The sequence below is a fragment of the Haplochromis burtoni genome, unplaced genomic scaffold, assembly GCF_018398535.1.
Source record: "Haplochromis burtoni strain Fernald_Lab_line unplaced genomic scaffold, NCSU_Asbu1 Contig_8, whole genome shotgun sequence".
In the NCBI taxonomy this organism is placed as follows: domain Eukaryota; kingdom Metazoa; phylum Chordata; class Actinopteri; order Cichliformes; family Cichlidae; genus Haplochromis; species Haplochromis burtoni.
Window position 1 is genome coordinate 2,530,457 of NW_024582369.1, and position 24,314 is coordinate 2,554,770.

Below are 24,314 nucleotides of genomic sequence, written 5' to 3' on the forward strand. Positions count from 1 at the left end.
CGGGCGGTGGGAGCAGACTGGATATTACTCACACTCCGGTCATAGGTCGCCTCACCTCACTTTAATCCTTTAAATATCGTCATTAAAATTAAATAAATTTAGCTTTTCTTATTATAACACAATGAAAATAATTTATTTAGCAGGACTGTACCATGTCTGCATACTATACTAAAGCAACTTATAATTGATAACACATCATGCAGACCACGGTATTAGAGAAACAAGAAAACAGACACAATGAATGAATACACTCATAAAGAAGTAACAATTTATTCATTACTAGCCTTCAAAGATTCATATGTTTATTAACAATGCGGTAGGTTACGGGGACGGGATAGGCTGACATGTTAGAACACACCTCCTGCTTTCTGGAGCGCTCTCTGCTGTACCACTACAAATAACCGAGTCTCCTCCTCCCGGACCCAGACCTGCACCCTTCCTCTGAGCTGTAAGACAGGTAAGTTTTATATTGCATATCGAGTAAAAAGGATGCCATGTTGATGATACTTTAATATCTGTTTGTATTTTTACTTATTTAGTTTGATTTCAATTAAATAGACACTTTTAAAAATGAGGTAACCTGCAACCTAAAAAGGGATATCATGTATATATGAGAAAGATGTCTCCACTAGCTGTACCAAGTTCTCTTTCCTGCTATTACTTGCATGCATTTTATTATTCATAAGTGGTTTTTTTTACTTTTGTCTTTTTAACCCTACCAGAATGAATCAGAGTGTTTGGAGCAAAGCCATGTATTCCTCCAGCAACATCTGCCTGGATGGCTGTGCTGCAGAGCATCTCTCCTCTTTTCAGCCTGACCTCATGCCATCAAACTCAGATTCGTCAGGCGTTTCATTGACCTTACACAGAGAAGGTGAGAACATGAAAACACTACCAGATAGTGCTTATTATAGCAGTGCAGATGCTGGTTTGATGTATTCCAGTCAACTGGATCTTACTTCATCCAGAGGCAGCACCAGTGGATCTTTATTCATGGGAAGACACCCGTCTCCCGCACCCACTTCTTATGGTCACCATGACTGGAACCTGAACAGAGGCCATCAAGCAAAGCGTGCGAGAGTAGAAAATATAATCAAAGGTATGACCAGCCCTCCTCATATGTACGACACAGAAATGAAAACAAAGGAGCGTAAAGAGACTGACTGCATGCACAATGACGAAAAGAACCAAGAAGCACCTTACCTTCAGAAACGCATGGAAAGCACGGCTCAAAGCCAGGTAACAAGAAAGCAGCTGGAGAGCCAGCATCAGCACCCCAGGCAGCTCAGAACAAAGGTTACTCACCTGGATGGAGTGAGTGAAGCCCATGATTCCATCAAAACATCTGGTGATGCGTTTACAGATTTGTACAGTGAGTTTGAGAGCAGTTCGAGTCTAAAATATCAAGGATGGAAGAAGGTTAAATTGATGAACTACTTCCAATCCAAACCAGCCAGAATAAGGCTAATGGCAGATGTTCTAAAGTACGAGTTGTCCAGAGTTGTCAGCAAGAGCGTTGACTCCATTTTCAAAAGTGTGCCGCTTTTACAGACATCGCCATATGAAGTGGAAAACGTAGAGACTGATACGCCTCTTCAGCCATCGGTGAGCAGTGATGATGATAAGTTGAGACTTCCATGTTGTGGGACTCCAGAGGTGCAAACCCCAGATGTTCAAACAGAAGCTCTGTCTCTGGTTGTGCAAAAACACGAACTGGAAAGATCCAGGTTACCAGCTCACCACCGTCCAAAATCTCCAAATTTCCTCATCATTGACTCTGCCCTGCAGGAATCTCAAGCATCAGAGAAGAATCACCGTGCTCTCAAGAGCCTACAGGACAGTTACTCAGAAGAAGGCTGGAAGTCAGTTAAAGTGAGATCAAAGGTCAATTCCAGATCTGTGAGAAGCCCACAGACTCACGCTGTGTCTGCAGATCCGGTGATTTTGGAAAGCACTGGTCTCCCTCATGTGAAGATAGAGTCTGATAGCCTGGTGAAAAGCAACCTGTACATGCTGAATGTATCCTTTCTAATTTCTTGTGTTAACCTGTGGCTTTAAGTAACACTTAGCAGTGACAGAACACCTCCAATATATCTGAATACTGTAGCATCTCACGCAGATGTCTTTAAAGTCTTTACTGTAAGTACTATAAGTCTCATTTAAATACTTTCTATCAAGCACAAACACATCAGTTTAATTTGGGGTATGTTAACAAGGACACTGAGGCATGTGGACTTGATGAGCCAGGGATTGAACCACTGGCCTTCCAATCGGTAGGTGACCCTATTTTTAATACCTCTTTTAGACACTTTATGACTGGTTTTGTCCTAAAAGGCACTTACAAATAAACTTTATTTACTTAGTAAATGATCTGCTGGACCTCCTGATTCCCAGCCACCCCTTTTAAAGAAAAAGACAATAAACCTACCCATTGTGGAATCAACATTTTCATCGTATATTGGCTATAAATGAATCAGTTTTGGAGAGAAAATATCTTGTTTTTGCGTTTCGTCCTTAACGCTGGTGAATTTTAGGAGGGTCTGACCACAAACCATCTGAAGAAAGCAAAGCTTATGTTTTTCTACACTCGCTACCCGAGTTCACTTGTGCTGAAGATGTGTTTCCATGATGTACAGGTGAGAGATGGCTTGCAAGTTGGATTCTTGCACATGTCGTGTTATCGTCCTTCTCACAGAATAGAAAACACGTTACATGTGCTGAATTTACAGATTTATACAATTTCTTTCATTTTGCATTTGAGCAACAGCGATGCTACTTTCCATTTTGGGAGAAAAGTCTCAACCTGAAAACATACAAAGAGTCCTCTGTAACCTCTGGATTTATTATTGCATCGTTTTCAGCATCATAATCCACAAACCAAAGACATCATCATATAATTCACAGTGTGTTAAAAAAAACCCCCAGAAGACAGTTAAATAGCTTCATGGGTGATTTTATTTGCTTCACATATTGTAGTGTGCACTGTAAAACATACAAATCAGAAAACAACAACGTTCATTGTCACATTTGACAAGCTCACTTACCTTTCTTTCCTCCTCAGTTCACGCGCTCCATCACCTCTCAGCTCATCAAGTGGTTCAGTAACTTCAGGGAGTTTTACTACATCCAGATGGAGAAGTTTGCTCGACACGCTCTCATCGAAGGAGTGGCAGACGTAAGGGGTCTGACTGTGGGGAGAGAATCAGAACTTTTCAGGGCTCTCAACAGGCACTACAACAAAGCCAGCGACTTCCAGGTGAGGAACAACTGAGGACTTGTTTTACTCTAACACACTGATTGCTTCCTAAAAGCGAGTCGTGAGGTGTCACTCAGGTATTTCTTAATTTATAGCCTCATTTTTGACCATGCATCATCTTTATTTTAGAAACACTGTACTGTGTCCACTGTATCTGCAGCTCCTCTTTTTTATGTCGCCGTATCGGTTTCAGAAAAAGTAATAAAGGAATAGAGCTTACCAAGATTCATTACATTATTATGACTAATATTGTGTAGATGTTACGTAATTCTCATTCTTTCTTTTTTAACCCCTTAAAGCCTGGTGTTTCATATTTAATACATGAGATTTTTTTATTTGCTAAAAATACAAAATAAAAAGCTTTTCTAAGTATTAAATTGGAAAACAAATAAATAAAAATATTAAAAGCAAATACAAAACAAATTAAAACTCAAAAATATATGCAAATTAATATTTAAATTCAGTTTATAAATAAATAAATAATAGATTCGTTAAATACCCCAGAATTTTGTAAAAAAAAAAAAAAAAATTCTGGCAATTATTTAATCGTTCAGGCTTTGAAGGGTTGAGTAAAATGTTTATTTAACCTTTCCAAAATGTGAACTTTACCTGAAAATGGTACAAATTGTGTGAAACTGCAGCAAATACGCAATAATTAGAAACAACCAAACAAAAAAAACCCCAAGAAGCATGTTTCAAAGTAAGAATTTTCTCTACAGTCTGATTTAACCCCCATGTGGAGAGGTCTTTTTCACATATGTATAGTACAAATATAGTGTTTTTTCCTTTATTGAACAGTTGACTGCAGTGAAACAGGATAAGAGAGTAAGATGTTAAGCGTTATGTTTCACCCAGTTAATGTTAAGTTTGCAAAACTGTAAACAACCTAATAATTTGTAACTACTGATGAAGAGAAAGCAGAAATTGACCTATTCTGATCTTATGGTTTCTCTCAGACGGTCACGATGATTATTTTTCTAATTCATAATGTGCCCATGTTGAGCTGTTAATGCACAGAGATCATAAAAGGTCAAATGACACAAATTATTTCATAGAGTTCATATAAAGAAAGGTTTAATATGTTATATTGATGTGAGTGTTGCACTTCGATGAAGCAGCTGTGACAAGCTTTACTGAAGAAAGAATAAGTCAGGGCACTTAGTAATATGTTAAATAAAGATTTGCTTTGAAAATGCACATTTATTAATACAGAGTAAATGTCAGCACTGTGAACAGAGCTGATCAGTACAATGGACTAAAACGTCCTGATGATGACTGTTTGTACTGAGAAGCTTAAATCACTGGTAATTAAATAGCAGATTGTAGTCATTTATATGTGCTCAGTATGACTTAAACCATTAAAAACAGTGATGAGTTTTAATGAAGCAACATGATTTCCCACTTCTGCAAATAAAAACAACCATTATTTTTCTTTATTGTCCAACTTTTAAATCAAAACACATTTCCGTGTAGATCTTAAAGGCTGAGACAATTTCAGCATGATTTGATAGAAATCAGAATCAGCCTAATAAAATCTACACCTTCATGTGATTACCAGAGTTGTTAGGCTTAGTGGAATTGTTGAAAATGTTTAGTTATTGTTTGTTTCAATGTTACCAAACAAACATATACTAAAATACAAATACTAAAAACTAAGAACTTTCATCTATATTTTTTATTCATTAGTTTTCCAGGAACTGAAATTGTTTTAAGCTTTAACACGAGTATTCCTCTAATTTCCAAATGAGTAACAGAGAAATTAAACCTATAAATTGTGCTTTGAGTGGGAGAAGACAAAGACAGCACGGCAAGCATAAGAGGAGCTACAAGTATGTCAAACAGATTGGTTAAGAAAAGGAAAAAAATGATTCGTCATTAGACATACTTGTGCTAGCTGTGCAACTGGACTGAGTAAACCTGTAAAACTAATAACTGCCATTCGAATAGGGAGTTTTTTTTATGCACAATGAAATTTTGTATAATAATTTAGCACAGTCCATATATGGTTAACACTAATTACACAGCAAGTATTGCAATTCCATCTCACATATTAGTGTCAGCTGTTAGTGACATAAAGTACATCAGCTAGAAAAAGAAAAACTGATGTTATACATACATCCTAAACCTGTTCATTAAATCCACCAATAGAACTTATTGAGTGTTGTTGCTAATAAATACATTTCTTTAAACTCTGGACATGTTCAAATACTCTTGGCGTCACAAATATATTCTCACGAGTTTGTGCAAAATAAGATTTTAATCTTTGTGTATATGTTTTAAATGTTAAAAAATACCCATACCAAACCCCACCGTTATTATAATCACTTATATTCTCGCTGTACTCATTTGAAATTTCACCAGATTTAACAATTGCATATCTTTAAATAACATAACATTGCTTATCAGGTCCATTTTGGAAAATTTGTGTATGCACTTTTATTTTGTTACATGACAGTAGTTTAAAACACTTAAAGGGTCACATTGCAAAATAAGAAAAGCTGATTACAGCACAGGTAGTTGTATACTCATTGGTTCAGTTTCCCAAACATGGATTAATCCTGATCCCAGACCATAAACCTTAGTTTGGGACAAGGCTGAATCAGTGTCAGGGAAACTTGCTAAAATAATATTTGTTCTTGATCATTTCACTTCCTTTAATTTTGTTCTCAGTCTCTGTGCTAAGACCTGATTTGTTACTTACCTGAATTTTCTCGGTTAGAGTCACATCTAAAATATAGTGCCATATACAATTCACACTATCTGTCGACGACAGACTGAACAGAATGGCAGCAAAGGACTGATATTCCCTCTCTCCCCCATTAAAGAAATTCTTGTGTGGATTCACAGGTGCCCGACAGATTCCTGGAAGTTGCTGAGATTACACTGAGAGAGTTTTACGTTGCCATTTCAATGGGCAAAGATCGTGATCCATCCTGGAAGAAGGCAATCTACAAGGTGATCTGTAAACTGGACACTGATGTACCAGCTGAATTCAAAAGTCATCACTCTGTATAAGAACCAGGAGACGACATGATCATGTGCCACAGTGACCGGTCACAATGTGGACTTACTCATTTCTTCATGGGGGAAAAAAAATACTTTTTTAAAATTATTATTATTAAATTAAAAACAAAGATTGGCCATCTGAAAAGTAATGTAGATTCTGCCATACTGATGGCAGTGGGGTGTATATATATATCTACTTTCAATCGTTTTTGTTTCATCATTGGCTGGATAGATGCATGTATTTTGCTATATTATATAGCAACAATACATATTTTACATGATTAAAAATATTATATTGTTGACACGACGAGTCACAGATCACAATTTGTTTTCTGTAAAAAGCACAAAATAAATTCCAAACCAGGAATTTACAAAATCTTTAATATTGATGGAACAGAACTTATTACTGTACATACAAACTAAATGACAAAAATATATAGAACACAAACCATTTCAATTCTACAATTACAATGTCAGTGAACCAGTTAAAGTATTAATAAAGGATTACCGTAATACAAAAAGGAATAGTTTCTTGCTTTCTTCCATACTTACCACCTGGATCCATCCATTCATTTACCACATGGCACACTTCAACCAATGGTCCAAAGCCAATTTAATCCTTCATCAGAAGTGATTTGTCTGTTTGTAACCGTCGATCCTTGTTGTGTCCTTCAGTTACTCCAGTAACAATGTCGGTAATCCAGATTAAATTTATTGTAAAAAAATAAAAAATAAAATCCTGATTTCAACAGCAAACAGGGGCCAAAAAAAACAAAATAGTTTGGGAAACTATACATTTCACACTAAGAAGCCATTTTACTAGGTACAACTGTTCAACTGCTTATTATTGCAAAATATCTAATCAGCTAATTGCCATGTAGAAATGGTCAAACCTGCTGAAGTCAAAAATGTGAGTGAGAAAAAGTGGGATTTTAAATGTGGCATGTTTGTTGATGCCAATTGGGCTGGTCTGAGTACTACAGAAACTGCTGATCTACTGGGGTTTTTAACACATAACCATCACTAGGGTTTATGACGTAACCCCAAATAACCATGTGTCAAAACCAAGGAATGCAGAAAAACATCTCTGAGCACACAACACATTGAACCTTGAAGCAGAATGGCTACAGCAGCAGAAGACCACATCGGGTGGCACTTCTTAAAGTCAATAAAAGGAAACTGATGCTACATAGGCTCACCTAAATTGGAAAGGAGAAGACCAATGAGTCCAATAAGCCTTGATTTCTGGTGCGACATTGGGATGGTAGAGTCAGAAGTTGGAGCTTGACAATTTGTTTTCCATGACAACAGAGTACCGTCTGATGTGCGTACGATCATTATACAAATTCGGTTGAACGCCATTTGTATGCAACACGGAATGCCACAACAAAGGTGGACATCAAGACAATGGTACACCTGCAGTCAGTCTGTGGCTTTTCGTTAGACTCTGAGTGTCGTTTCTGTGTAGCCATTTCCATTGTTGCTGGATTTCAAAAATGGTGGGTTTGATTTTCGTGAAGGAGTTTCTCTCATGACTTATCAAGTGACGTCCCTGTCTAGCCAATCAGTGGCATGCAGCGTGTTGATGTCACATTTTCAGATCGCTTGGAACCCCAGTTGAGTAGGTACTAAAAAAGTACCTGATACCAGGTACTATGACCTAATGGCAAACCCTAAGAAAAAAAATAAAAATGTTGAGTTGTTCTGAGTAGGTACTTATGGAAAAGGGCTATTAGAACTAAATGAGCACTATTCATATGCCAGACATACCTGAGTACTGTTACTGACCTTGTCCTTCCCTTTATGACCAAAGTGTACCCATTGTGTGTTGGTGGCTAATGCACCATGTAAACAGCTCAAAGCATCTCACACTGGTTATGGAACATGACACGTTTACTATACTAAAATGACCTCCACATTCACCAGATCTCAATCAAATAGAGCACCTTCAGAATGGGAGTGGTAGAACGGGAGACTCCACTATGGATGTGCAGCTGAAAAAATGTGCACGAACTGAAGGCAAATTGAAGCCCAACCAAGTACTAGTAACAGGGATGAGGTGGCCAGTGAGGGTATAGTAATCAAAATGTGGTACAGGCAACATCTTATTTTGACTTTGAGTGCAAAAAAATAATATTAGAATTGTTTGTTTTGTTTTTCTAATAATTAAAAAAGAAAAAAGAAAAAACCCCAACAAAAAACAGTAACAGAAATTTTTTAAAAACGGGACATCTAAGAACCCCAAACCCAGAGTGGACTGATTTTTCCCTTACAAAATGTTCTTCCATATTTTGACAATTTGGGTTTGTTTGGTTTTTTTGTTTGTTTCAGGGTTAGGGATGCACTGTAAACCATTTCAACAGATGCTGCCAACAGTCCAATTTCAAACTGGTCATCATCTATTTCTAAAGATGTTGTAAAGACACTGGGTAAAGCTTTTGTGTGAGAAAATGCCATGTGAAAATCAAAGTAGGTCAACTGATCTACATGGTAATTTCTAACAAAATACAATTTTATACAAAATATGTAGATCATAAAACCCACCTGATAAATTCAGTAAGACTCAGAAAGTTTAGATTGTGTTTTTTATTGTCTCTTTTAAAACTATGGATGGACCAAGAAACATTGCTACAGGTATACAGTACATGAATTAGGAAGAGTATAAAACAGCAAAAAAACCCAAACATAAGAATAATGATAGGATGCAAGACTAGACGTATCAGAGAATTATAAACTACATATTGATTTGATTTATATCCAGAGAAATAAAAGCCTCTAATATATGTAATAATGAATGTAATAAGAAACAGATAACAGCTGGTGAAATCACCCTGATCAAAATTTCATCGCCAGTAAGCTTCAGCAGTTTTCACATTCTGGGCACCTGCAGAAAGAAAAGCATGATATTGGTAATTTCACGGTTAAATTTCACTCAAGTTTATTTGTTTTATGTGACAATAAGGACTGCATTAAAACAATGAAATTTCATGTATTTTATGGCATTCTGTTAACTACTGTTAAATACAGAAGATAATAGTGTTACCTGCATTCTCATAAGTCATTCTTAATCTGTATGCTCCCGATCAAACTCAATAAGATTACTTTGGAAATGGTAAGTCGAATCTTTTTCGGGAAAATGGCTGGCTGATTGACCAAATGTTTCTCTCAGTATATTTTCCAATATTACTGATACAAAAGACGTTCCCTCAAACTTCTCATTTGAGTCATTAAACATTCTGATTAAAATATTTTAAATTGTAGAATATTATGACTTAATAGCCACAAACATCATCTACAATTTTTCTAACAACCTGAACAATATGAATAGGAAAAATACGAACCTTTCACTGAAACCAAAAAAAGTGTAAGATTATCTTCTTAGAAATACTTGGTACGGTTGAGAGCTCTTTGTGCCAGCTGGCCACTCTCGTCTGTTATTTTCTCCCAGTCCGTTTGACCCACCACGAAACCGATAGCACGCTTTCGATCTGCATCCTTTTGCTCTTCAAGATCAGCCCATCGAACCTTTGGAAAAAAAACAAAACAAACAAAAAAACCAGGGAGAAACCCAGGATATCATGTTATGAACAAGAAATGGGTAAATGATTTCAGATAATTCAGTAACATCTTTGAACATTCAGTATCATAGAAACTACTAGGGACACACCAACTGTGAAATAAATGCTAAAAATAATTCAGTTTTCTGTTATATTTCTTTTTTAATTATGCATGTTTAAACATGTAGCCAGCTCACACCTGACATAAATATACATATCAGCCTCTGATATTGATAAAGGTCATATTTGCTGATTTGCTAGCTGTTGTATCAATGCATTCTTAGAAATGGTAAGAAAAAAACAACCTTGAACTTTTGGTTTTTCCTCACTAACAAACAAATGCACTCATAGATGGTCAGGTCAAATTTTACCCTCTTCTTTCCAGGTTCGGACATGCGTGTGGCATAGTCATCTGGCAGCTGTAGGTAGTCTTCGAGGCCTGCCATATGTTCGCCTTCACGCTTCCTCTTCCCGCCACTCCCCAGACCATCCAACTTGTCTGTTTAAATTGAAGATTACCGTTCAGTTTACCTCTACTCCCCCATAAAAACAACATAAAACCTCAACAAGGTATCACTCATTTATCAAAAAATAAAATAAAATTATGAGACAACTAGTAACATCTGTTTTATCATTGCTCCATAAAACGATGATCCAGGACCTGATCTTTTTTATACAAAGAATTAGTCTATAATGTGTCTTTTTAACTTAAAGAGAAATGAGGTCTTTATTTAAAATTTAACCTTTTTTTTTTAAATTTACAGTCACAATAGAAACAACTTAAGGCGCTTTCCTGGTATTCTTACAGAAACAGCAGCCCATGTCTCATTCAGTAACTGACTGTTTCCTGTTGACATGCTAACAACATAAATAGCGGTTTGTACTAGATCTGATCAGCCTGGAGGTACTGTGCTGTTATTGATTATAACACCATAAGCCTCATCTAACAAAACACCTGCTCAACTAAATGAAGAACAGCTGTACAAGTCCTATCAAATAATTTTTCTCTCTCTATAAGCATAATTCATAAACTGGTTTATGGTTTACAGTGTACTCTAATGTACTAACAGGCGCAAAAGATCCCCAGTTCAATGCTGGGAGGAGACTCAAATCCCTTTGGGAGATTAAACAAATTAAACATTAGGTAGCTACTCACTGTGGTGACCCCTCATCAATAAAGGAGCAGCCAAAAGAAGCTTTGACTCAAACTTTTTCTGAATAAATCCCTTCAGAGCACCAAAATTGTACGCTCCTAAAGAATTATATGTAGATATAAAGCTAAAACACCCGTTTAAACCCCCCCCCAAAAGATTTTTTAAATATTTTTTTTATTTGCTGTATCCCCTATATGCAGTTTTAATAATGATGAGGTTTGGCTGTTGGTTGGTCTTTAGTGGGATATAGAAACCAGTTGAAACTATTATTGCTTTTCATCAGCAACAAAGCATTAGACCAGTAACTTGACCAAGTCCACCAGTGACTCAATCAAAATGCAAAAGAATCGCATCAATCAAACAAAGTTCACAATAGGAACAGAAAAAAAGAACACAAAACATACACACACGACTTCACAGATCTCGCTACATGACACTTAAAACACATTTTAATGATGCAGAAGGCTCTATATGACAAAGGCAAGACTGGATCATCATTAAAAAATAAATACCTACCAAGTTTTGCCTCTGATGTGTCCATCTCCCATTTGCTTTTTGGAATGTAGCCCTATATTACATAAAGAAACACTGCAATGGTTAAACATCAGGGTGATACAGGGGGAAAAGGGAAGGGTGGAGAAAGTGGGGAAAGGGGTTGGCTGAAAAGACAGGAAACTGGTTTATCAGAGGTTATAAGACACAAAAACAAGCACAACTGTAGGGTGAAACTTGGTACAATACTTGGTAAAGACATACATTAACTACTAACAATGGCATGCAGAGAGTTTAATTTAATTTGATTGCAAGGTGAGACGTGTTCACACTGAGTCTTTTGTTTTCTGTTACCGGCTTAAAAAATGGACAACTGTGCTCTGCTTTGGTGAACACAAACTTCATTTAACAACAGTCAGAGCGCTACTGAATCTAGAGAGAGAAGTTTGCTAATGATCATGTGATTGGAACACATTTCACATGTAATTTTTTCAAATCAATTCAATTCCACACACACTGATAAACCTATAACTAAATTTACAAAGAACAAAGGTTCTTGATTCTTAGATTGCAGTAGTACTACTTGTGAAAAGGCTTTAGTGTGTAGAGATCTTTCGTTACCAAACATGAAATCATCATGAATGAGGTTCCCTGCTGTAACATCACTGTGTAGTTAGCTGGCCTTTAAAGCAAAATAAACAAATTAAAAAAAAACAAAAACATTAAAATAAAAAGGATATTTGGTTAGCAACAGCAAATTGCTCGAACTCCACTATTTAATTATTAATTTCAGGATTGTTTGTTAATCTCTGAAGGAGTCATTTCTGTTAGACTGAACAATAGCGCTTATAATGTTAGTATATCACCTAAAAGAGACTGAGAGAGCATCTTTTTACTGCTTAACTTTATAGATGACAAGCGGTAAATTATTTAATATAAGGCATCGGGAACTTGTTCAGATCATCTTCTCTAGCATGAGATTGTGAACTATGTTTGCCATTTCACTAAAAAAATGTAATGTCTGAATTTTGAGGGTCCTGAGATCATGAGGCGCATATTTAATGCATGCTTTGTCATTTTAACTGATTGCATTGCTTTTATTACTATATCAACCGTTTTGAAGGTCCTTTACTTTTAAGCAATTTATTATCCTTTATTTATCCAGGTGAAAGTCTCATTGAGATTTAAATTCCATTTCAAGAGAGAACTGGCCATCATGGCAGCAAAAGTTACAACAAATACAACAATAAAAACATGCGTTTTTAACCTTGACCAACCATACGTATTATAAAAAGATAAAGCATCAGAATTAGTTCACATGTTGTGAATACTGCGTTTAATGATTGTACAAGGTGTTTTTTAAGTGGTTTTTCTATTTTCAAAAACATAAAATGTCAAATCCATTATATAAGTGTGGAAATCACCCTGCAAATGAGTATGATAAAATCTGACCGTTTAATTCCACATGGCATATGCATGACAACATTGGCATGTAGGAATTTAACATGTGTTATTTATTGAAGACACTTGGTTGCTGGCTTGTTTGGATTTCTTTATCAGAATTCACCTCTGCAAAACTTCAACAACATCAACAAATGTGTTAAAACTTATGTGTGTAACTATTTAACTGCAAAGTTACAGGGACAAAATAACACCAGCACTCTGGTGCAGTTTTTTTTCTCCCACAGAAAATACTGCTTGAAAACATCAGGCTTTTCTTTTATGACTTTTCTACGTCAACAGGGAAACATTTGCATAACGCCAACAAACTGAACTCAATTCTGCTCAATATCAATTTCATCTCTTTGTAATGTTATTGGTGATGCCTTCTGCAACAGTTCCATGGGCTCCGTAGGATACTTTTAATGATTTTACCAAACATACAGATTTTGTTTTCTGTGAAAATTAATCAAAAACACCAAAAACATGTTATATGCGATTGATTACCAACATCCTCAAGTATATTCACCTACGAGATCAAGTTTTCGATCACTGCAGACTTGTACAAATCCTTATCTTTTATTTATTTTGCTGCATTACCCTGTGAAAGGCCCAAGTGCTGTGGGTTTTTTGGAAAAGTTAAAATGCAACTGGCACACTGATGGCTTTAGGATTAGTATCATTTTAGAGGAACCTCTTTTTAATTGAAGATTTTTTTTAACATATGCCCATCATCTCAAAGATCACCAAAAAAAAAAAAAAAAAAGAAAAACGTGACAAAATATACATATTCCTTTTGTTTTAAATGTGAACGTATTCCGTGTTCGACGATTAAATTAGATAAAATATTTTTTTAAAAGAAAAGAAAATAGCTCAGGTATTTGTCTTCATTTGATATGATGGCATTTGAACATGTCAGCTTTCTGCAGGGTTTTAAGATAATTTGGCCTTTGCCCAAAAGACAATCATCAGTTTTACAAAGTGATTTTTTCCCCTTTACATTTCTGGTTAAAGTTGACGTTTAACAAATAGTAAATAAGAGGGAAATACACAAACCCCTGTCGCTCAACCTAACATAGGCACATTGCATTAACCATTTTAGGGTCAATTTGAGCTTATATGCAGTTATCCCAAAAAGCCTATTTGTGAAATACAAAAGACCCTGGGGCTCGATGTCTTAAGGCAGGGGTCGGCAACCCGCGGCTCTTTAGTCTTTATTTTGTGGCTCCGGGTGGTTTGGGAAATTAAATTAGAAGTATTTAGCTCAAGTGTATTTTATTTGTGTTTAGTTCTTTTTTTAAACTTGTAGTTCTAAATTGGAAGATTGTGATTTTGAAATATAAAAATAAAATTCTCTCTTATTATTTTCTTCATTGCTCAAAATAAGCGTCACACTCGCGGAAGCCGGACCCCGGGTAGCTGGATCTTCAGATCCATATTATGGTCGGCAGCTGTTCTCCTCCGTGAACTATGTTAAAAACAAACACCGCTCACGCCTCACAGATGACAGCTCACAGTCCTGCGTAAAGATGAAAGCCCCGATTTGCAGTCGCTGTGCGCAGAGGTTCGGGACCAGAAGTCCCATTGTAAACATATCGCGGCAGACCCGACGATGTTTACATGAACATGCTTTTCAGCATCTCTTTATTGACCACTTTTCACCACGGTTGCTGTACGCATACAGCCGGCTGTAGCTTTTCAGCTCACAGCCCGACAACACAACAGCAGAGAGAGCACAGACTTTAAGGCGGCGAGGCGTGATTGCGGGTGCAGCTCAGGTGCGTCCGACTCCCATGCAGCGGCACTGCAGACCACGCCCCGCCACACACATTAACCAGGTAAAATACATATTTAGGCAGAATTTTGCAAATATCTATTTTTTTTTTTTTAGCAGCATAGTGCTTTTTTCCCCCAATTATTTTTTAAAAGTCAGGTCAAGGCTCCAAAAGCCCAAAGGAGATATAAAGGTGGTGGCTCACAACAGTTTTTGTTTGCTACATGGATCATTTTAGTTCAGCTGGGTGTCTCTCCTTTTGTTATATTTCTTTTAAGAGTTCAAAATGTGTTAATTACATAAATAAAATTAAATTTTCTCTGTAGCACTTCATGGATTTCACAAGCAACACACCTTAGTTGCTGTGTGGATACTTTTAAAAAGCAGTTAAAACTTTTCTTTTCAAACAAGCCTTTTGTTGATCTACCTATTTTATATTCTTTACATTATTTACATTTGATCTTTTACATTGTGTATAATGTCTATTGATTGTATTATTTATTTTAATATTTGTGTACAGTGCTTTGTGACTGCCTGTCTGTGAAAAGCGCTTAATAAATAAACTTTACTTACTTACTTTAGTTGTTCACACAAAGCATAAAGGTAAAAAAAACAATTTATATAGTGTTATCTTCATTTTAGATTTCAAAAAGTATTTGCGGCTCCCAGTGTTTTCTTTTGCGTGGAAACCGGGTCCAAGTGGCTCTTTGGGTGTTAAAGGTTGCAGACCCCTGTCTTAAGGGATGTCAATGTTTTCTTATTGTTTTTGTTTTTTTTTGTTTTTAAGGCACACTTGTTCACATCTGTTTTTCACAGTACCTCCACAAGAGACCAATCCAACAAGAGACAGCTTGGAAATCCAAACGTAATTCCAAACTGGACTTGAGGTTGCCCTCAATTCTAGGAATAAACTGACAACAGACGGATGAACAGGAGAAAAAATGAGCACTCAAGTTAACTGTAGCAGCTACAGTTAATTTGATGATGGCCCAAGTATCTCCAGTGACTGGAGATACACATGATAAAAAAAAGTGTCATCAGTGAATCACAAGTAAAAAGCACTTTTGGAGTACAAGAATGAGATTAAGAACATCCATCCCTTCTCTTATGCTTATCCTTTTTTCACCAACTATAGCTTTAAATACACATTAGCCTAATATTAGTTGTTGTGTGATGATCTGATGTCTTGGTTTTACTTATATAATTGACAGTGGCAGATATTCTTCTGTAAATGATGTCTTTCATAATAACAATGCTTTGCGGCTGTTGTATAATGGTTGTGTACTTTGGGTATGCTTGATATCAGAACACTGTTGGCTTTGCCAAAGTGTGAGTCATTGCAGGTAAGGTGTGGGCTTTGTGTGGAAGCTTATCAAATATTGTGTACATCTGGCTTTCCTATGAGCCAGTACCCAGCCTCTGTAATGTGTGTAGAGTACATTTTATCTATGTTTTGTTAGATGACTATCCTTTCATAGCAAATTGTATTTGTATGATTGAAACTGGATTTTTATGGCTTATTTTAAGGAAAACTACATTTCAAATACCATTTATACAAAGAAGTTTTTTGGTGCTCAGGGTGGTAGCCACGCTTCACACACATAAATCCTAAAAGCTCCCCCAACTTGGACTAAATTCTATCAAGAGGACCACTGTCACCTGCATCTCAAGATGCTTGAAAAAAAGAACAAGAGGGGGAAAAAACTACAGTAAAACACTTGCATATGGCATCTGTAATCTCACCTCAAAGCCAGGATCCTGTTATATTAATACATAAAATTAAGAGATAATTTTTCCCCTCATCCACTCTGCTGTAGAATTCTTACTATCTATTACTGTTTGAATTGTCTTGAAATCACAAGTTACAACACCATACAAAAACACAGTTTGTCACAGGTTGAATTAATGAGTCTGTTAAACTGTTGATTGGGCTACAATCCAAAACTGAAGTTTTTCCAAGCATTTATCAACAAAAATGTAAAGAACTTAATTTTACAGTGACAGCTCTGATAATAAAACAAACATGGCGGCCCTTCAAAGTGACCCAATTTGATTCAATGTCAGAGCAGTTTGAGACCTGCAGTTTACATGGACTGTTAATCTTAGTTTGACAAGACAGCAAAAAAAGATAACACAGGTTTTGTGTGGGACTGCAGGACTGAAGTGGTCAAAACAGCCTTACACATTAGTGTTTTTTTCTGTTTGTCCTATGACAGACTGCACATTTCTGCACAATCCATATTTTTATCTTTTAATCTCATAAATAATAGATGATACTCAGATAAATCAATGACCTGGTGGTTTAAGTATCAAACAATATTTAAATAAATAAGAACAAAAATAACTTTGAATATAAATAATATTTCGTAAAATGACATAGTCCTATATAACATTGGATTTTTTAACTTGCTGCATACATGCTAGCATTACAACAACCGCAATAGTGTCCGTTTAATATTTTAGAATTTAAGGGATATTTAGAATTTCTTTTTTTCTTTATTCATGAAGTTATTTACATAAATTAAAATCATCTCAGTATCAATAAAATTAAGCCATATGCAAAAAAAAAAATCTGTCAAATTTATAATTATGACATATGCACACAAAGGAGAAAACACCTGCATAAAAATGGTCTGCACTGGAAATTTTTCAATATGTAATCACAATACATATGAACTAATATTAACAATTCAGCAGGATAAATCTCTCATAATTCATTTCATAAAACTACTAAAAGCCATAAAAAGTACAAACAGGGTAAATAATAAAACAAAAACCACTAAGTAAAAGATTTGAAAAAGTAGTTTGGAATGAAATTATCCCCCAAAGCCTGAAAACTGCTCTAACACCACACATGTTAACTGTCTCAGTTAACAACATGGGACAGGAGCTCATCTTTATATTATAATGGAAGAAATAAAAAAAATAATTATGAAGATATTTTTATGTAATTATTAATATTGACTGTTTTTAGTGTTGTTGAATGAGCCATTTCCTACTCCAAGCAGGATAGGTTTAGTTGGGAACTTTATCATGCCATTTAAAATATATTTAACTAAAGTCAGTCTTTTTACCTAAGACTGCCTGTGCTACTTCAGAAAAACCAGCATGAGAGAATACACTTGCAGTCCGGACCCAAATCCAGACCTATTACTAAGCTGATGGACTGTTTCTATTTTACTCTGTGTAGCTTTTCTTGTATTTAAGTTAAGACTATTTTAAGATGCACATCCTTTTCCTTTGTCTTTATAGCAGTCAGTTTATGCGCACAGAAAAACAGACGCGTGCTTTCTAATTCATCCTACTTAGTCAAGCAAACTGTGTGTGTGTGAAAACAGAAAACTAAGCAAGGAGACGAGATGCATAAGTCTGAAGAAGTAAGTCAGAGTACTAGACTGAGAAAAGAGGGGTTGAAGCTGAGAAGCGAAATGTAGTCAAATGTAGGAAAAATGAAGAAAACAGGAAAAGCAACGATAATTTTTTCAAAAGCTCTATTTTTTACATTTATGACTGTAAACCTTATTTTACTTGAAATGAGAAAAGAACATTTTACTATTATTATTATTACCATTTTATTACTAAGACTCCCTCCAGTTCATTGTGAAAATTAATATGATGTTTAATATAATAAACATATATAAACATTGTTGATTTGTACTTTATGTTATATTTAAAGAGATTTTCTCAAGTGGACCTCCTTAAACTTTAATTAAATACCTCTGCACTATATGGACAAAAGAATTAGACCAAAACTTACTGAATAATACTATGGCTTGTTTTTCTTTCTCTCTCAGTGAGGGAAAACTTAATGCTGTTTCTTACCAAGCTATTTTGGACTAGAGATGGACTGATCCGATATTACGTATCGGTATCGGTCCGATACTGACCTAAATTACTGGATCGGATATCGGAGAAAAATAAAAAATGTAATCCGATCCATTAAATATCACGAAAGCACCTCACAAAACTTGCAACACGCCGTAACTCACCTCAGAACGTTAGCACGTCGGAGCAGTATGCATCACGTGATAGAGCGGCTGTGGCATGCGGGACCTGTCGGTGGTCTGGATAGCATTTGGAGCTTCGCTAGCAACCCGGCATTTCATCTCCGACAAAGTTATCCCCGAGAGAAGTAAAGCAAGTGTGTAAGTCCATCTCTGAATGTTTGTAAAGCATTCCTGCGTTAAGCTTAACAAGCGATATATGGAGCGACTGCCTCTTCTTGCTGCTACTTCAATCATGAAACTGCTTAACGATCAGCTGATCGGCTTTTCTGTCGCGAGTCCGTGTCTCTTAGTTTGCTTTTGGCCCACTTTGCACCAGAAAGAGGAAACCAGCGGCTGAACAACAGCAGCACGTTTAACCTTGATAAGCTGTTGTTAGAATTTATTTAATATTAATTTCTACTCGAGGATCTTTTTCTATGCAGCTGACGGCTGGTAACTGTGCAGGGGCGGATCTAGCAAAGTTTAGCCAGGGGGGCCGATAGGGCATTAACAGGGAAAATGGGCACAAAGACATACTTTTCTTTCTTATTCTCATTTAAAATGTCGAGCTTTTAATAAATAATTATCTGACACCCAAAGTTTTAATTTGATGTAAAATGAATAGAAGTCAATTACTGTATATAGTAACTATTAAGTCTAATATACCCTAGTAAGCTATAGTACTTTTTCCTTTGGGAAGGTACCATCTGTGCAGTCTGCAATTTGTTGAAGAAAGATGTTGAATCTATTTAATATTTCTTGAAAAATAATTGATTTCTGTGCATTTTTTTTCACACTGCATCAAATTAAGTTGATTACGTCGATTAAGCATCATGAGGTGGAGCGTGAGGGGTGGTTCCCTATTTTTTATTTATTTATTTTTGTTGTTGCTGGGAGTTGGAACCCTATTAGTTAGGTTGCTTAATATTTACGCTAAGTACTCTTTAAAATACCAGAATAGGGAGGATGGTGTAGGTTAAGTTTATTAGATTGATCAGTATTGCTGAACTATGAAATTTTTTTTTGTATACAGGTATAACAGAATAGCTTTAGTGTAGTTGTTGTTTTAAACTTGAGTATGAACTTATACAAAATGCAGCAAGATATTTAAAAAACAGTTTTGTTGATTAAAAACACTATATCGGATTCATATCGGTATCGGCAGATATCCAAATTTATGATATCGGTATCGGTATCGGACATAAAAAAGTGGTATCGTGCCATCTCTATTTTGGACAATTCTGTCCTTCCATCTTTGTGGGAATAGTTAGGAGGAATGCCCTTTTCTGTTTCACCATGAGCATGCCCAGGAATGCTCTCGTGAAACATCAGTGCTCAACCTCACAAATGCTCTTCCAGAAGAGTGGACGCTGTTACAGATCCAAAGGGAAGACAAATTTTGCATGGAATGCCATAAAATCAGCAGCAGGTCTAATATATATAGGTGGCCCAATATTTTTGTCAATATAGATTAGATTAGATAAAACTTGATTAATCCCTCGGGTGGGTTCCTCGAGGAAATTCAGTTATTTATTTATTTAAGATTAAATAAAACTTTATTAACCATCAAATATAGTGTATGTTTTAAGAACGTGTTGCTCCCGGGATGTTTTGCGAATATTAGAAAAAAACAGAAACAAAACATAATAGTTTTAATTTAATAAATTGAGAGTTTAACTTGAAACTGGTTTACTGAATTTTTATTCATGAGTTCATAAACCTTTTCCCAGCAGTCCAATGTGGGAACAAGCCACTGAATTTGATACTGTATGAAACACGTTTGGAAACTTTTAGACGTTGGTATTTTATGTGGTACAGCTTTAAAGGCTTCATCAAACAGTGAAGAGAAAGTTTCATTTTACCATTCTAGATAGAAAGAAAAAAAAAAAGAAAAAAAGTCCATCACTCAAATTTGTCCAGGTTAGAAAATCTTTACAGCTGTGTTACCTCCTTTTAAAATATAACTCAACTGCACTGCATTTCAACAGGCACTTTTGACCTCGGGTGGAAAATTTGGCAGAAAAATTTATGTCAATTCTTTCTTGAAAAACTTTCAACTTTGTAGTAACAGCATACAAAATAAAAGCGGGTGGTAAAGAGTAAAAACATTTTGCACAATGAGAAATTTTTATAGGGTTGTGTTACGTGTGATTTGTCTAGATAAAAGTGTGCCTTAAAAATAAAAGGAAACCAAAACTGAGCAACTGGTTTTGGTTTCACCAGAATCATGACACTAAAGTGAGACAGTTTCTCATGAGGTAGCAACCATTTAAAGCCATTTTATAATCCCTGACATTGAGGTGAGAATGAAAATTATTTTGAACTAAGTCAGTCATGGACACCTGAGCAAATGCTAGAAAAACTAAAAATAAAACCATAACACTAAAGGGGTACTTTCCTCCTTTAGTTAATGGACTGCTCCAGCTATACATATCATATATATATTTCAGTCTTGGTACTATTTTCCCTGCTCTTGTTTGAGCTTCACTGTAAATTTTCTAATTGCTACATAAACACAAAAGAGCACGAGCCTAATTATTTTGAATCAACCTGACCGTTTCCATGAATTTCACGTTTTGCTTTTCATTTGAGACATAAAACTCACCTTGCTGAAACAAGAAGTGGTGAGATAACACTAATGACTTGTGTAAAAATTACTGGATAAGCCTTGTATGGAAGATGGGAAAAAAAAATAGTGGATATGAATCTAAGAACCACGCATTTATGAAGTGAAACTTTTCATGTCCTACCAGATCACTCTCTTCTTCCTCTTCTCTCTTGGGTTCCTTGGGCTCATCATCAGGATTGAAATCTTCCATTTCAACCTAAAAAAAATACAACAAGCACATGTTGGTTTATCTTAATTAGTAACAAAGAAGTGTAATTTTCTGATTTTTTTTCCAAGACTGAAAAAATTCACCTCCTCTATAGCAGCATCCTGCAGCAGGGACCGGACATCCAAGCGCACCATGTGACGTGGTGAAGGCTCCCAGTTATTAGACATCTGTATACAGAATGTATCATTGAGAAGTGTACGCTGCATCTATACGTTTAGTAAACGTTACCCTTTTTGCAGTCCAAACAAATATCTCTGTATTTGAGATCAGCTAAGTGATCTTATAGACCTTCATTATATCCTTAAGCGTGCGCCCATGGACATTCCGCTTTGCACAAGTCTGAGTGTCTGCAGTGATTTCAGCCAAATACACCTTGAAATGAGAGAAACAAATCCTTTTTAGCACAGGGCAGACATGAGTGTTTTTCTGGCTCTCTCATTAATATAACTCACCTCAAAGCCTTTAGTTTTAGCTGCACTCCAGAACTGATCAAAATGTTTAACCCTGTCATTAATAGTGTCTAAAATAATGAAAGGAAAAAAGCCATCATCCAAGGTTTTCTTAAACGTTTTAAGCATGCTGCTCCGGTAAGTATCCTCCATCTCTGGCTCATACTCGTACTCCATAGCCTGCAAGACAGTTTTTTCTGCATTACATCGTGCATGTATTTTTCTTTAGTGCATGTTCTATGCAATTCATCTGTCAGACTTACCTTTTTTTTGACCCTCTTCCCAGTGTCTGGGTCCTTCTCAACTTTCTCAACCTCTGTCATGAAATAATCATCTAAAACAAGAACTCGGGGAGGTGCACCGCCACATTCAACCTCTTTGTCCTTAACATTGTCCACAAGACAGAAAAGAGTATTTAAGATTTTGTGTCGTTACAAAAGAGCATTTATTATGTTGAAACCTAATGACACATAAAGACAGTCTATAAGTAAAGGTTCTACTGTTTGTGCACTTATTATAAAAGTTCATTTAGCTTACAATCAAATTACATAACCCTATAATTTGCTAGAAGGACTCGACTCACCCGTATGAGCTTTGCAACATGGGTTTTTCCGCTTCCTGGAAGCCCCCTCATGATTATGACAATCTGTTAAAATAGAGAACTTCAATGAGTGCTGCTCATTTAAAGAGTGGGGTATTGATGCATGAATTAAGATCGCAGTGATAGCTGGTACCCTTTCAGGGCGAGACAATCTGCCAGGTAGTTTAAGGATATCGTCGATATTCTTGATTTCCGGCTTCTTCTCAACACGTGGGGGAGGTTGTGGAGGTGGGACTGGTGGTGCAGTGGGGGGCCCTCTGTCATCTGGATAACTTCTTCTGTCCACTATAGGATAAAAAAAAAATCTTAAGCTTAGATTTTCTTATTTGATATTTACTTTACCAATTTACCCTGAGTTACCTCATGTTCAACTTACTGTAAGGTGATGGGCTATGGCTGTAACGTTCAGGCCCAGTACGCTCAAGTATAGCACGCTCATATGGAGGTCTATCATAACCTGGCCTCCCATAATGTTCATCTGGATCACGGCTGCCACTTCGGTCCCTATCTCGAACATCCCGGTCCCTCTCCCTGTATCCGGAGCGTAGAGAAGATGCCAGTGGAGATCTACAGAGAATGGGGGCATAATAAGTTTCATTTCATCAACAGAACTTCATATTTCAGACTAGCACAAAGGCACAGTGAAGACTTATCACAGTGTATGACACAATGTCATATAGTACCTTTCATCATTCATGGCCTGAGTGCTTGAATCAAAAATACAGACAAATAAAAAACAATATTATATATATAAAGAAGCAGCACACTACTCCATAGGTAGGGAAAAATGCTGTCAGTAACAGTGAAGAAGCTTCTTACCTGTCATCTCTTTCTCTCAGGGGGTAGCGCTCCCTGTCAAATCTTTCTCTTTCATATTCTGGCTTCTCTCTGTATAATTCCCTCTCTCTGCTGTACTCCCGGCGGTCCATGTAAGGGTCTGATCGTCTTTCGTAATATGGGTCTCTGCCGTAAGGATCTCTGAGTGGTTCTATGAGAATCAAGTAGTTAATAACCATGTATTAGAAAATATAAAATAAAGTCCTGCATATATATATATGCAGGACTTTAGTTAACTTCTCTATTGATGCATGACACGTGTATGGCAGCCAGCTGACTTGTTTCTACTATTGTTTGTGCATAAAACATGATAATTTTACAAAACACTATATTTCAAATCATTTGAATAAAATCACAGGCTCTGGCTGGTGTTTAGCTACACATTTTAGATGGTCGGATCACTGCTTCCATTGTGTCCATGATCATTTACTCTAGAGGAGGGTGTAAAGCAGGGGTACCCAATCCCAGTCCACGAGGGCCAGTGTCCCTGCAGGTTTTAGATCTCACTCTGGGTCAACACACCTGAATCACATGATTAGTTCATTACCAGGCCTCTGGAGAACTTCAAGACATGTTGAGGAGGTAATTTATCCATTTAAATCAGCTGTGATGGATCACGGCCACATCTAAAACCTGCAGGGACACCGGCCCTCGTGGACTGGGATTGGGGACCCCTGGTGTAAAACTTTGACTCATATTACACTCCTTTCACAAAGAGACAGAGAAGCTCACTTCTGTCCAATGACAGCAATACTGGATATACCAAACATTTCTGTTGGTAAGTGGATTTAATGCTGTTAACAAATCAGACACTGACAATGTGAGAATCGAATCAACCTGCTTTTGTTTTTTTAGAGGGAAAACCTGATTTTTAGGACATGCAAGCCTAACATTAGCTGGCATAATGTTTGCTTGAAATCAGCTT

General features: G+C 36.3%; 2 protein-coding genes across 8 annotated transcripts in view; one reads left to right on the top strand and one right to left on the bottom strand.

The window, feature by feature from the left end:
* Positions 1-348: 348 nt before the first annotated feature.
* On the top strand, positions 349-6,569 carry LOC102303801 (prospero homeobox protein 2). Of its 2 annotated transcripts, XM_042226380.1 has the most exons (5): positions 349-457; positions 723-2,019; positions 2,535-2,636; positions 3,062-3,256; positions 6,104-6,569. In XM_042226380.1, exons 2-5 carry the CDS (start codon positions 724-726, stop codon positions 6,269-6,271), a joined length of 1,761 nt encoding a protein of 586 aa, XP_042082314.1. In that variant the 5' UTR covers positions 349-457; position 723; the 3' UTR covers positions 6,272-6,569. The 2 variants fall into 2 exon arrangements, with proteins under 2 accessions (XP_042082314.1, XP_005914494.3); XM_005914432.3 differs by having other exon boundaries at positions 432-2,019.
* The window catches only part of ylpm1 (YLP motif containing 1), a 30,475-nt gene continuing 9,212 nt past the window's right edge, over positions 3,052-24,314 (bottom strand). For 3 of the 6 annotated variants that reach the window (XM_005914436.3, XM_005914437.3, XM_005914434.3), the window contains 14 exons: positions 23,372-23,540; positions 23,236-23,259; positions 22,929-23,119; positions 22,686-22,837; positions 22,535-22,597; positions 22,215-22,334; positions 21,955-22,131; positions 21,791-21,874; positions 21,586-21,669; positions 21,416-21,490; positions 11,490-11,541; positions 10,191-10,318; positions 9,604-9,787; positions 8,834-9,146 (listed from right to left, as the gene is read on the bottom strand). In XM_005914436.3, coding sequence (XP_005914498.1) covers positions 9,641-9,787; positions 10,191-10,318; positions 11,490-11,541; positions 21,416-21,490; positions 21,586-21,669; positions 21,791-21,874; positions 21,955-22,131; positions 22,215-22,334; positions 22,535-22,597; positions 22,686-22,837; positions 22,929-23,119; positions 23,236-23,259; positions 23,372-23,540 — 1,466 coding nt within the window. In that variant the 3' untranslated portion in view covers positions 8,834-9,146; positions 9,604-9,640. Of the gene's footprint in view, positions 3,189-8,833; positions 9,147-9,603; positions 9,788-10,190; positions 10,319-11,489; positions 11,542-21,415; positions 21,491-21,585; positions 21,670-21,790; positions 21,875-21,954; positions 22,134-22,214; positions 22,335-22,534; positions 22,598-22,685; positions 22,838-22,928; positions 23,120-23,235; positions 23,260-23,371; positions 23,541-24,314 lie in introns of those variants that run through there. The other 3 variants (XM_005914435.2, XM_005914438.3, XM_042226379.1) reach the window with 3 other exon arrangements.

Bases quoted from the DNA above. Each gene is read 5' to 3' on its own strand.
- LOC102303801 (XM_042226380.1), top strand. From the start codon at position 724: ATGAATCAGAGTGTTTGGAGCAAAGCCATGTATTCCTCCAGCAACATC. The intron at 2,637-3,061 runs GTGAGAGATGGC...TTTCCTCCTCAG, and splicing joins TGTGTTTCCATGATGTACAG to TTCACGCGCTCCATCACCTC. The intron at 3,257-6,103 runs GTGAGGAACAAC...GTGGATTCACAG, and splicing joins ACAAAGCCAGCGACTTCCAG to GTGCCCGACAGATTCCTGGA.